Here is a 13,560-nt window from a genome sequence, read left to right as displayed (position 1 = left end):
ATCTTCCTGTATATCACAGGCTTTAAATTTCAGACAGCTGTCTTTCTGTTAAGCCCAAAATCTTGGTTTTGGCCACAGCTGAAACTATGGTAGTTCTGTTTTCCAGAACAGCTGTTCTCACTTGACCACCATCACCATCACTAAGGGATGTCAGTCAGCCAGGGCACAGCTGAAACTATGGTAGTTCTGTTTTCCAGAACAGCTCTCCTCACTTGACCACCATCACCATGGCTAAGAGATGTCAGTCAGCCAGCTACTGGTGTGGTGAAGCTCATATACCATTGTTATATATGGAGTTGTGTTTCAAAAAGAAGAATAATTAGAGAATATAACTTCTATTTTTTTTTTCTTGAATAGGGATAAGAGGACATCTTTTGCACAGGAGAACTTCTATGTTAAGCTACTTGATAATCAGTAATAGATGTTTTATTAGGCAAATCCTAACCCTTCCCTAAGTGCCAGGATCATTTCTTGTCAAGGAAACCTTTTCTGTTGGTTGTGGAATCAGTAAATTTACTCACCATCCTTGCTGGTATGCTTTGAGGGCAAAATAAGGAACATTAATCTCAAGGGGATCAAAGGAATGAATTATTGTTAAAAGAACAGAACACTAGAGGGACTCCTGAGGAAAGAGGGAAGATCCAAAGGAATAGCCTTTCTTTCAGAATAAACACAGAATCAGAGGGGATCAGCCTCTTCCCAATGGATTTCAGAAATGTACAACAGAAGCTACAGGCTCTGTCCTATATTTGGCATATTTCAGAACAGAGACTTTAACTTCATTGGTCTTCTAACCTAGACTATTTTCAAATCAATTACACTAAGAAATAGTCAATAAAATTTACTATCTGGCATAGTTCCTGTTCTCTTGTTCTCCTTCCTGTCAAGTGCTTAAGGGGTCCCTCTGCTATGATGTTGTTAAGAGGGGAGAGATACGGTTTTGCCATGAGATTTCCTTTTGTCAGCAATGCATCTTCCAAAGAACAGTGATGGACATGTTTTCTTTGAGAAGGGGAATTCACTTGGATTTTGAACTTGAGATTCTGTTTTAGCAAAGGAGCTGATGAAATTCCTGGTCATTTGTCCATTTCTGGTCACTTGTCCCTTTTTTAAAGTGTCCAGACTGCAGCTGACTTTTTAATTAAAATGTCTGAACTAGCACATGGATACCAGAACTGAAATGTAAGTGAGAGGCACATCATGAACCAGTTAGTTACTGTGGAGAAAATCAGTAATGTGCATTGTTAACATGGTACTAAACAAGACAGCATATATTTAAATACAAATAGATGTATATATTTAAAATTTTTATATATAGACTCATATATATATTTGAATATAATTCCATTCAGATGATTTGGTTAAAATTGCCTTATGCATGTGTTTCATGCTGAGTGAAGAGTGTTAAAATCTGACAGAAAAGTAAATGTCACAAGAGAAAATTTATTCAGACTCTCTTAGTTTTTCTATTTTTGAGAGATTATATAAGTGCTTGTGAGCATAAGTATCAACTTCTATTAGAATTATTCTTCTATTTTTATTTCAGGCTAAAGGAATAATCCTGCCTAAGCAAAAAGCAGCAGCTTCAGTTAAGCATTCTGACTGCAGTGCTCTGCAAAAAAATGCAAGAAGGTAATTCCTTTTTTCTTCTTCATCAGTTTCGTTTTATTTTTTGTCCATGTGTTACTCATATGCCAGAATGTATGCTTCTTATTATGTTATTGTTGAAAGTATGAAAATATTGATTTGTATAGAGTAAAACTATGTCTAAAAGCTAATAGCCTGCCTGGTGCTGTTTATAAAGCGATCTGCTCCAGCAGCAGAGCCAAAAAAGCACTTATTTCTGCCTATTAGTTTTGTTCTATCAGCTTATTCATATTATTAAGCTGGTATATACTAAAACTAAATCACCTGCTGAGAATTACATCTGCAGAGCTCCTTGCTGTACAACTCAAGTCTGAAAACCATTTAGAAAGCAATGATTATGAATCCCTCTCATGAACTACTTTGCACTAGTCTACTGGTTGAGCTACTGCACTAATATTTGAAAAGGAGTTCTGCAAGGTTTTATAACCTGCTCTTGAAGTCTCACAGTTAATGACTGCTGGAATCACGTATCAGTGATGCATTATTTTTTGTTTTTACTCTTAGCAAGTGTTATTAGCCATTGCTGTAGATGTAGACTGGGCCTAAGTACAAAAATAGCATTAGGGATCATAGGTCTCAATATTTAGTATACTGCTGTTATGTCTTATTTTTAATAAAGATCAGTCATTACTTCTTTTCTTGAATGACCTAGATGATGGGAAAATAACAGGGAGATGGCAAGAGTTTGTTGAGATTCTTCATGAGCAGAAGCACTGTATCCTTTTCTTAGGCAACAGTGACACACCTGAGGGACAGGATGCCATTTTGAAAGACCTGGATAAGCTAAAGTGGTCCCATATGAACCTCATGAGGTTCAGGAAGGCCAAATGTGAGGTCCTGCACATGGGGTGGTGCAATCCCCATTATCAGTACAGGCTGAGGGATTAAAAGATTGAGAAAAGCCATGAGGAGGAGGACTGTGGTGGATGAAAAGATGCATATGGGCTCTGAGCAACCTGATCTAGCTGAAGATGCCCCTGCTCACTGCAGGGGCTTGGACTAGATGACCTGTAAAGGTCCCTTCCAACCCAATCTGTTCTATAGTCCTATTCAATGAATCTACTTTGCAAAAAGAATAATTCTTTCCCATAGAAGTACAACTAAAGCATTAGATACATTAAAAGAAATCAGTTCTGAAAAAAAAAAAAGTCAGCTTTTTTTCCAGGAGAAAATCAGATTTTTCTTTGTTAAGTAACTGACATAATTTGTTTTCAAAATTTGATTCTGCTAAAAACCAAGAGTTGGTAAACCCGTGATTAGGATTATGAATTTCCTTTGAACTGTCAGTGTGCCTTTAGCTTTGGCTACACAGTAAGTGTTTGAATAGTAGTAATAGTAGTAATAATGGGAATATAGAAGTAATGGAAGCAATAATGTGAAATGGTCTCCTTTCCTGCTAGGCGATGAACTAAAGATAATCCATGGCATGGTGATACTTCATGAATTTCTCTTTGATTTCAATGCAGTTTTATGTAGTTATGAATATGCTTACCACAGATTTTGAAGGAAAAATATAAGTCTTAGTGTTAAAATATTACAGGAATCGTATATCACAAAAATAGAAATAGGAAAAAAGTCCTTTGAATTACAGTTCGTACTAAAAATAGTGAGTTTTGACCTCTTTTTAGTTGTAAAGTAGCTGACTAGCCAGATGTTCAAAATTTGCTGAATAGTTGTCTCTCAGATTACAGAAGAACATTCATTACAGTGATTACACTTGACAGCTACAGATGTCTTAGCTAAATGCTATCAGACATATAATCTGCTAAACTATAATGCAGTGCTTTAAATCTCTTTAACTCTTGTTAGCTAGATTACATGATGATACTATTATTACTTCTGCCATGTGAGAGAGATTCTTCTGTGGCTGTATAAAAAATTGTATTTCAAACCTTCAAAGAGACAAGTTCCTATGGGGGGAATTTGACAGATTGATTTATTATACTTACAAAGCCTCCATTATGTAGTCGCTGAGTATGCCATTCTTTACTGTAACTGGCCTCACAATTCGTCTCTGAGGTACAGAAGTTAAGTCCATCACAGTTGCATAGGTGAAGTTCAGGTGTAGGAACTGACTTTTCTGAGAGCATAGTGGAAATCTTAAGTTACATGAAGTCAATAATTCTTGTCTCATACCCTTGGGTTTAGGCTGTTCTTCCTTTAACATTAAAAATAAATTGAAAAGAAAAAAAGAAAGAAAAATATAAACATGTCTCTAATTGTAAATATACACACACTTGAATTCCTTCAGTTGAAGAAAGATACCTAAGAATACATGAAAGATACCTTTTTCTGTGTCAAGTTTTCTGGCTACCAGTTTGATAACTGTCATGAAGGTACTGAGAATTTTTACAAAGCAAGTTACATTGTGTGGGAAAGGAGGACTTACAGGAGTTGTAATCAGTTTACTTCTTGACCCAAAAGTGGAGTTAGGTAGAACTAAGCAACACATTAAAAAGGTGGTTTTATTCATTAAAGTATAGATTCATTTGCATTCTCATAGAGGCCTGGAGCTGATCAAAGCGGAGGGTATACATCTCAATCATCTGATTAATGATGAGAACAAAAGGTGGGGTGTCTCATAAGTGACTAAAAATTACTTTGCACACAAAGGCATCTAGCAATCCATAACTGTAATAAGGGTGAGGAGACTTCAGAAACGTACCCTTCTGGAAAAAAGTATTCTTACAAATTCTGTTCAGTTAACTCTTGATCACTACAGTCTGAAGTAATTTCCAGTTGTGCATATGTGACAAGGACAAAAAGCTGAGGGCAGAGATGTACTTTAAAGTCTCTTTGTAACACTCTGTAACTTTGTAAACAAAGTCTCGTCACCTTGTTAGGATAAAATCTGTTTTCACTGTAAGCTTCACTATTTTTTTGCACATTAGGGAGTCAACTTTGACAAATTCAACAGTGCTTTTTATTTTTCTGGGTTAATCAAGGAGTGAAAATAGGATGATACTATAGCCAGACTGAGAAATTCAGGATCAGTTTGCACATGTAGGTGTATGTTAGAGCATATCTCTTGCTAACAGACAAGGTCAGTTCAAAATTAGTATCTTGAAATGATTGTGCAAAAGGAGCTAAGGGATGTAACAGTGAAATTGAAAATGTCACAGTGACTGTGATTTTCTGTCTAACTTTGAGAAACGTAGGTGCAGGTATTATATACATTCTCAATCTGATGAATCCTATTTGTGAGATGCATTTGTCTTTTAGAACAGAATGGCCTAGATATCATCAGCCTTTCTTTAATCAGAATTCTTTACTAAGGATTTGTTAGTTCTTCTTGACTTGTCCTTGAAAAAAAGAATTTGAGTCTACCAGTCATTGTGCATTCGTATCTTCCCAATGATCCACTGACTGAAGACTCTAGTCATAGCTTCATTTCAGACTGTATCTATGTAGGGAGATTTGAAAGACCTCTTATGCAATGAAAGATGTATTAATATTCTAAGTATTTATAAAACCATAATTATCTACTTAGATTACCTAGTAGATTTTTCTAAGCCTGTATTTTCAAAAGCTGAGGCCAGACTATGGCAAGTGTCACACATTCACGATCAATTTTTAACATACATAAATAAGGATTTGTCTTTCTTGAAGCTCCCAAATAAGATATAATTCCATTTACTGGAATAACTTTATTTTCTTATTCAAGAAAATGATTTTTTAGCACTTTTTCTAATATGATAATAACTTTTCTGCCATTTCATTCACAATGTTAGAAGACTGGAATAAGTGTCTCTCCAAAGCTGTTGGCTGTGACTTGTAAATATCTTTGGAAATCCTGATGCCAGAAAGGAAACTTTCAATCAGATGTCAAAACCCACATATTCTGGATCAAACATATGAGAAAGCTTTAGTAATCTAAATTTTATTGAAATTCAGAAGCTGAAACAGGGGAATGTAACTGTCAAGTCATTAAAATAGCAAATATGGGGATTAAGAACTGTGTGAACAAAAGTGTAAATTATCAAGAAATATCAAATTATCAGATATGTGCTCAATCACACACCAGATTGTTCAGCAGCTTGCTATAGTTATGCAAAATGGAAGGGCTGACTTTATTGTGGAGTTTTTTCATTTTCTTTGTTAAAAGAATCACTGAACTATGTGGAGATAGAAATAGCCTTCCTAAGGGGAAAAGATGCCAGGAAAAAAGAAAGGATTTAATCTAGTGTTATTTATTTTCATATGGTGTTCCAATCTTGAGGCCATAATTTTCCCTTGAGTGGAGAACACTCAGCTGCAGGTAACAGTGCCAAAAACTGTGAACTTCCTTTTTCTTTTAACCTGACATTGAAATAATTTGGGAACACTGAAATTGCCAGAGACGTGCTGTAGGTGGTCCTTCAAGAAGTGTTATTGTTTTCATCACTGTTATTTTACCATTGCTCATAGAAGAGTTTCAGTGACATGATTAGTTTTATTCCGCTAGGCAGAATTATACATAAAAAATGTTTGGATGATCTAAAACTCATTCTTTCTTCCCAGAAGCTTCAGTTGGTTAGTCTTACGTCACCAATACCCAGCCTCTTTTTGTATAGATGACACTAAGATAGGAGCAGACTCTCAGCAGAGGAAGCACCTGTGCTTGGTTTTCAGTCTTTCCTATTGTCTGTTGCTAATAGATATTTCTAGATAACGTGCAAATTACATTTTGAGAATGATAGATGTGTATAATGCTTTTATGTTGATATGGACTGTTACTTTCAATGGTCACTGTTAGTTAATTTCTCATGTATTGAATTTAGTTTGCTCCTAAGCAAAAATCTAGTCAAACTCCATAGTTTATTGTATATTCATGACTAGCAATTTGTACAATTTGAGAGTTGTAAAATACCACTACTAATTAAAATACTTCAAATTAAGGAAAATATTTTCTAACATGAGTCGAATTCAATTGCATATTTATGTTTTTTAGCTTTTTCTGACGTGCCTCAGATTAGTGATTAGATTAAGATTATAGACAGGGTGTGCATTCTTTGTGATTTCCCTCAAAAGCCACTGATGCAGTGATTCCAGGTCACAGCACATATCATAAATTACACAGGAAACAAAAATGTCTCTTATGTTTTGGGGATGAACATTTTATAAAGTGTTACTACAAAATGAATCCACTTTTGCTTCAGTAAACTATGTAGTATTATAAATTGAAGAACATTCAGGGTAAAGAAAAAGGAGTTTTCTTCTATTTGTCTTCATTACCCATATAATTCTCTGAGTAGTTTTCATTTGTGCCACGTAACTATTGTATGATTCTATTAAAGCAGGGTGCTTATGCAGTTGTTTGCCACTCAGCAAAATGATCAAATAATTCCCATAGCACGAGAAAAATCTAGTGGCATAAGGCTGATGAATGAGGTGGTTAGGCTGATGACTGAATCAGTTAGTCATGCTTTCCTCAGTGTAGCATGGGAGGAGGGGATGAAACCTCCCCGGAATCCCTCTGCATCTCTCTTTCTCTGGGACAGAGATCCTGCACACAGATACGGGCTTGGATGTCTGATCATATATCCCAGAGCCTGGATGGAGAAGCACAGGCAGCATTTGGAAGCTGCTTTGCAAACCTTTCTCTTTGTTTTAACAGCTGAAGATGGGGTATTTTCAGTTAAAAATCTTTAAATAGATGTTATTTACATATTTTCATTACCTGTGTTATCATCAAAGAAATGCATCCTTTCATCCAGTGACTTCGCCACTTTTTTGTTGATTCTAGTTCTAATAATGCACCTTTCTGATCTCTTGGGTAAACACGGAGTTTTCACACATCTTTGAAGAGTGACGCACTGTCTTTCATAATGCTGAGCTTGGAACTTTGACCCAAAGTAGCACTCAGTATAAAATGCAAATTAGTATGAAGGTGTACAAATAATGTTGGGATTTGCAGAAATGAGAACATTATTATACAGCTAAATTTCCACTTTGCTATTTTTCATGTAAACAGTTACAAATTACCTGAAAACAGGCTAGATTTTTCTATTTCATTGTTGAGCTCCTCTACTACAAAAGAGCAGTGGCTTTAAATGCTGGAAGTCAGAAAGTATATTTCATATCTTTGATCATCATATGCTGTGGATGGGTTGCCTTAATGAGTGGCCTGTACATGTTTCTAAGTGTGATCTAAAAGAAAAACCTTCATAGCAATAGAATCTGGAAATGCTGTTATACCTCTGACCATGTTAAAATATAAGAGTTAGCAGATAAAAGCAAATAATTCCATATAATTACTTTTTCTCACTATATAAAAGCATTTCTACTTTCCAAAGATGAATCTGTCACATAGAAATGAATAGACAGCTAGTGAGAAGGAATTGTGTTAAAAAAGGAACAGATAGAAAAAAAAGAACAAAATACCCAATTAGATTAAAAAAACCCTGTCTTACATCCAAAGCCAAGCTTTTGTAATGTGATATCAGCAATCACCATGTTCTGATATAGAGCAAATTAGCTAAAAAATGAACTTCTGATGTTTGTAAGATAAGGATTCTTTTGTCTAAAATCTCTGAGATTTTGTAGTACTCCCTGTGTTTACACTGAGATTTTTTATAACAATCATTTTTCAAGTTACAATACCCTTAATCCTGGTTTAATTGGACTCAGTAACAACCCTCACACAAAAGCCAACATGTTTACAAACAGGCACCCAGTATAGTTCTGCTGTATTTGAAATTAAGTACTTTCCATTTTTTCCCTCTTGTTTCAGGGGCAGACAAGTTGAGAAATTAGAAGTGGATCCTAGTAAATATTCATTCCCTGATATAACAAAGATAACCCAAGAAAAAGAACGAATTGGACTGGGACCTATTAAGCTACAACCAGAGAAGACTGCACAGACTAAGAATAGTTACGTTGATTTTGAAAATAATGAAGATGTTCCTCTCTTAATTTGAAACATTCTGAAATAGTCCCTCTATATACATTGTATATCCTTGAGGTGTTTTCATGACCCTTTGTGTAAAATAAATATAACATAGCTGAAGTTGGAAATATTATTACGTTTCTTATCAATAACTTTGTCATATCTGTGCTTGCTGTGGCATTTTCTGTTAGTATATTGCTATATAAATTCTTTCTAGATTGTTTACTTAGGCCAGAATGGGAGTCATTGTCGTCTCTTCAGAGAATTTACAGTCTAGATTGAAAGAGGACATATTACTGTAGAAAGAGAGAGAAGGAAGGAAGAAAGCACTTGTAGCAAGATTTATGATTACTCTCACTAAACTGAAGATAGCAAAAAGCTCTACGTATTCTTCTGGTGTTTTCTTTTTTCATGAAGGACAACAATAAAAGACAACAATATATTCTGAGAGTGAGACACATTGCTGTAATCTGTCATACAGCAATGAAATTTCCAGCATAATGCACAGCTCCTGGATTCTGGATCTGGTACAACAATGCCACTTCTTGAAGGCTTTGGGAGAGAATAATGCTGAACACAGTACCTCAGATGTGACACCATGGGAGCTGGGAGAAATCAGCCAGACCATTCTTGCTTTTCATCATGCAAGGGCTCTCAACTGTTCAGTCTTTTTCAGGATCCCCTAAAAATATCAAGGCTAATTTTTAGCTGTTGGATGAAATAAGGTTGAGGAGCTGTAATGGGATGAGTTTCCCCTTCCCTGCCTTCCAGACCTTTTTTAGCAACCAAAGACTCCATTATATTTTTTCCCCCCAGCTGCTGGATTTCTTTATGAATGAAACAGGCAGCATCAAAGAACAAATATATACTGAGTTACATTAAAAAAATACTGCAATTTGCAAGATCAGATTTCTTTGGTTTTCTTTTGGTTTTGTATTGGGTTTTTTTTTTGGTCTGGTTTCCTGAAGATAACAGGGCTCATGCTATTCTCATCTCAGCTCTGCTTTTGAGTGCCAGTTCTGCTATTTTCACCCTATTTGACAGAAGAGAAAGGTAAAAGAAATACTCAGCTCCTCTAAATTTGATGAAAATTGTCACTGAGCACTAAAAAGTGCTCCTCACTAACTCCTCACTACAAAAGTGACATTGAGGTGCTGGGGCGGGTCCAGAGAAGGGTGGTGAAGGTCCTGGAGCACAAGTGTGATGAGAAACTGCTGAGGGAACTGAGGTTGTTTAGTCCGGAGAAGAGAAGGCTCAGGGTGACCTCATTGCTCTCTACAGCTACTTGAAAGGAGAATGGAGTGAAGTGAGGTGGCTCTCAGTTTCTTCTCCCAGGTAACAAGTAATATGACAAGAGGAAATGGCACCAAGTTGTGCCAAGGGAGGTTTAGACTGGATATTAGCAAAAATTTCTTCCCTGAAAAGATTGTCAGGCACTGGAACAGGCTGCCTAGGGAAGTGGTTGTGTCACCACCCCTCAAGGTATTTGAAAGATCTGTATGTAAATGTGGTGCTTAGGGACATCGTTTAGTGGTGCAGTCAGCAGTGCCAGGTTAATTATTGGACTCAATGACAGTAAAGGTCTTTTCCAACCTAAATGATTCTATAATATAAAACCATAGGAAATCAAACCTCATTAACTCTGTTGTCTACAAAACAGTTGGTGTAATGATATACATGTGCTTGAATGTCTTTTGGCCTTTTATTTGGGCAATTAATTCTACAGTAAAGAAATATGTATTGAATTTTTACCAATTTTAATGCCACAGGTACAGAAAAAGAAAATCACAGAGAATCTTCAAGCAAAAAGCAAGTTGAATCACCTGCATTACCTTGCTAATGAATTTGAAATGGTTTCTCTGTAAAGGAAGACTTGTTTCTGTCCTGCAGAAAGAAAACACTTCAGATTCAAACCAGCTTTTGCTTCTAGGGAAATTGGTAGAGCAAGCATATTCAAATCAAGAAACCTCAAAGAATATTTGTTGGTTAGATCTTGTTTTCATCCTTAAGACAGAGAATTAACAAGCTGCATTTGTAGCTGAATCACTAACACTGTCCTTAAGATATGTTAAGTGGTACTGTAGGTTCAGATAGTACCCGTTATATCTCTCAGCACATAGTCAAGTTCATGATACATTTGTTGGAAGTGTTGTATCCCTAATTGTGAAAAACATAACGCAAAAACCTCAGCAGTTAGAAACAAAATAGTGTTATTGAATTCTGGGAGTTTTAGGTGCTTTAAAGGGCTTTATGATTCTCCACAGATGTTTAATGAGAGGTAAAGATAAACAGTCTATCCTGAAGCGCACTGAAGAAAAGCAGAGCATAACCATCAACTTAGGCTGATGGGTTGAACTGATGCATTTTATTCGGTTGCAGTTAGAAATGGATATAGGATAAAAAAATGATATTTCATACCAACACCGCATGTACTAAGTGCTGAAAAGAAAATTTATATATCAGAAAGACATAAACCAAAGTTGCATTTGGGCATCATCTGATCTACTTGTAGATCATCTTAGATTTTTCTGGTGCACTGACTTGATTTTTCCAATTCCAGAATAAATTATTCAACTTCATATCAGGCAATAAAGCCTTTCAGCCCTGAAATCTATTCAATCAGCTCTACTCTGGTAAATGGAGTATAAAAATAGGAACTTCTTTTTCTATATACCCCTATTTGCTATAAATGCCTAATCCTGCCAGCTAACTATGGAAAAGATGTTTTACTTCTGGATGTCACTGAACAGTTATATGCCTGTAGGGCTGAATGTGGATCGTTTTCTGGATTTAACATTAAAATGTCTACAATTGATATTGAAAGCGTGTCTGTGCCTAGGCATTAGCTGTGGGTTGCAGGTCAGCCTCCATAGAGAGTTGGTGTGATTTAGTGTAACTGCGTAGCTCTAGTAGGAAAACAGGCAACAGGTAATGTCATTTTTAGCACACGGATAATTTATGTTTTGATTCCTTTCAATTCTGCTTCCTTTTACTTCTGCATGGAAGTATGAATTTTGCTGACCTTGGGATGGGTGAAAAATAAAAGCTCCACAACCATTTTAAAGATAAAAATCAGTGGATTTTGGTAGCAGACACTTGTTTCCTGTAGTTTTACTGTTTGCTGTGGGGATTTTCTGATGATTCTAAGAGGTGAACACATTGAACACTTCCTTTTTCTTCATTGCTTATTTCTGAGAATCTTGTTGGAACAATACACTTTTCAGACCTTCAGCCACTTTGAATGAACCTGTCAAGAGTTCTGGAAGGTTGTGGAAAACAGACATCCATACAGCCTGCTCACATAAGATTATTATTATTATTATTTATAAGTAGAAAGCTATAAAATTTGACCTCTGCTGTCAAATTAAAGGATAATACAATCGCATCTTTCCCCATTCCAACTCGCTTCTCTTTTTCATCTGGTTTCTAGTGGCTAGATGTTGCTGTGTTTTGGGGGAAGAAAAAGAGCTGTATTGAGCTACAATTACATCTCATAGGAAAATGAATAGCAGGTACCAAAACAGAAATATTTGCTTCACATGGTACCATAATCTTGGGATCCAGTCTCAAAATGTCTGAAATAGATTACCTCAATGTGTGTATTGGCCATGGAGAATACAAAGAGAGGTTGATCACAGAGAAAGAGTGTACAAGGACACGATAATGCCAGTGGTCCACAAGAGCATAAAAACACATCACAAAGTATCAGTTACTTATCACTAAGGTGCTGCAACTTTGAGAAGACATAGGAAAGAGGACAAAAAATATACAGCCAAAACAGATAAAATATCCCCTGTATAGTGAAAATACAAAGAAGATAAGGAATAAAAGGCAGTCACGACCCCCACAAGAAAAAGGAAGAGCGAAGAAGGAATAATTGCACCAGCATTGTCTCCCCACTTGAGGACATGACAGCTGATCAAAGCTATCAGGGAAAAAAGAAAGTGCTGCTTTTTGATTTGCCACTTGCCTCATTCCACCATTGCAGACTCAGCAGTTGTATGTACAGCATTATCTCTTACTATGTAGTTGGGTTAAGTAGATTAAAATTGCAGAGAACACTGTATGTGCGTATTGCGTCATTTCATCTATAACTAGATGACTGGATGAATTTAAGCAGTATGAACTGGATGCATCTATTAATCATCCAGTAGACAGGAGATGGATGGGGTTAATGACAAATTCTAGCAGTACTAAGAGGAAAGAGGATATGCAATGATTCAGGGAGACCCTCGGATTTGCCACAAAATTTTCTCCTTGTTCTAAAACTCACCACTGGGATGTGAGTTTTGGATTTGCACATTCAGAACAAAAGCGTTTTGTTGCTGATGAACAAGACAGTAGGAATCTGGTTTCCTCCAGAGCTCTTAGCTGATTCAGCTGGATCAAAACCCCTAAAAAGCGTAAGAGAATTTGTTACGCAATTACAGGGTAAAGCTATACTTATAATTACAGCTGCATTGCAGAACAACCAGCACTAAAATATCAAAGCTTGATTCAAAACTTGATTTTGTCTTACAGTCTCAACTGTGGATATCTGAATATACCCAGCATGGGTAACAGTATTGGGCATGTAAAATGTGTTTTTCCACTGCATGTTTCAAATGATAATTACCATAATGGCAAGCTGGTGAGTAATAAATACACTTCTTAATGGTTAATGAGTAGAGAAAGCCATAGAGTTGACTGAATGTAAGTCTTTTTCAGAGCGTTGTTAAAAATCGGGTGTTGTCAAAGCTAGACTGTGTTTATAACTACAACTTCACCCAACAAAATCACTGACACGCACAATGGTTGGGGTTGGAAGGCACCTCAAGAGGTTACCTGGTCCAATCCCCCTCCTCAAGCTGTGCTATCTAGACCCAGTTATGTGATGGTGCACCTAGCATCCATACTCTGCATGGGGCTTGTTGAACACCGTTTTTTTACAAAGATGTAATAATTGCTTTTGTGACTGAAAACTAACCAAAGCAATAACCTAATTATGTGTATTCCCTTTGTAGGGCAAGGAACTTTCTTGTGAGCCAACCAACCATTGATTTGGA

The 13,560-nt window shown here is 36.3% G+C and overlaps 1 protein-coding gene across 2 annotated transcripts in view; it reads left to right on the top strand.

The window, feature by feature from the left end:
• LOC136008975 (dynein axonemal assembly factor 11-like) overlaps positions 1–8,643 on the top strand; it is a 45,187-nt gene extending 36,544 nt beyond the window's left edge. For both annotated transcript variants that reach the window (XM_065668993.1, XM_065668992.1), the window contains 2 exons: positions 1,547–1,632; positions 8,360–8,643. In XM_065668993.1, coding sequence (XP_065525065.1) covers positions 1,547–1,632; positions 8,360–8,546 — 273 coding nt within the window. In that variant the 3' untranslated portion in view covers positions 8,547–8,643. The remainder of the gene's footprint in view (positions 1–1,546; positions 1,633–8,359) is intronic.
• The last annotated feature ends 4,917 nt before the right edge of the window (positions 8,644–13,560 follow it).

Source organism: Lathamus discolor, chromosome 2 (assembly GCF_037157495.1).
Source record: "Lathamus discolor isolate bLatDis1 chromosome 2, bLatDis1.hap1, whole genome shotgun sequence".
In the NCBI taxonomy this organism is placed as follows: Eukaryota; Metazoa; Chordata; class Aves; order Psittaciformes; family Psittacidae; genus Lathamus; species Lathamus discolor.
This window is presented reverse-complemented; position numbering and strand designations above follow the sequence as displayed.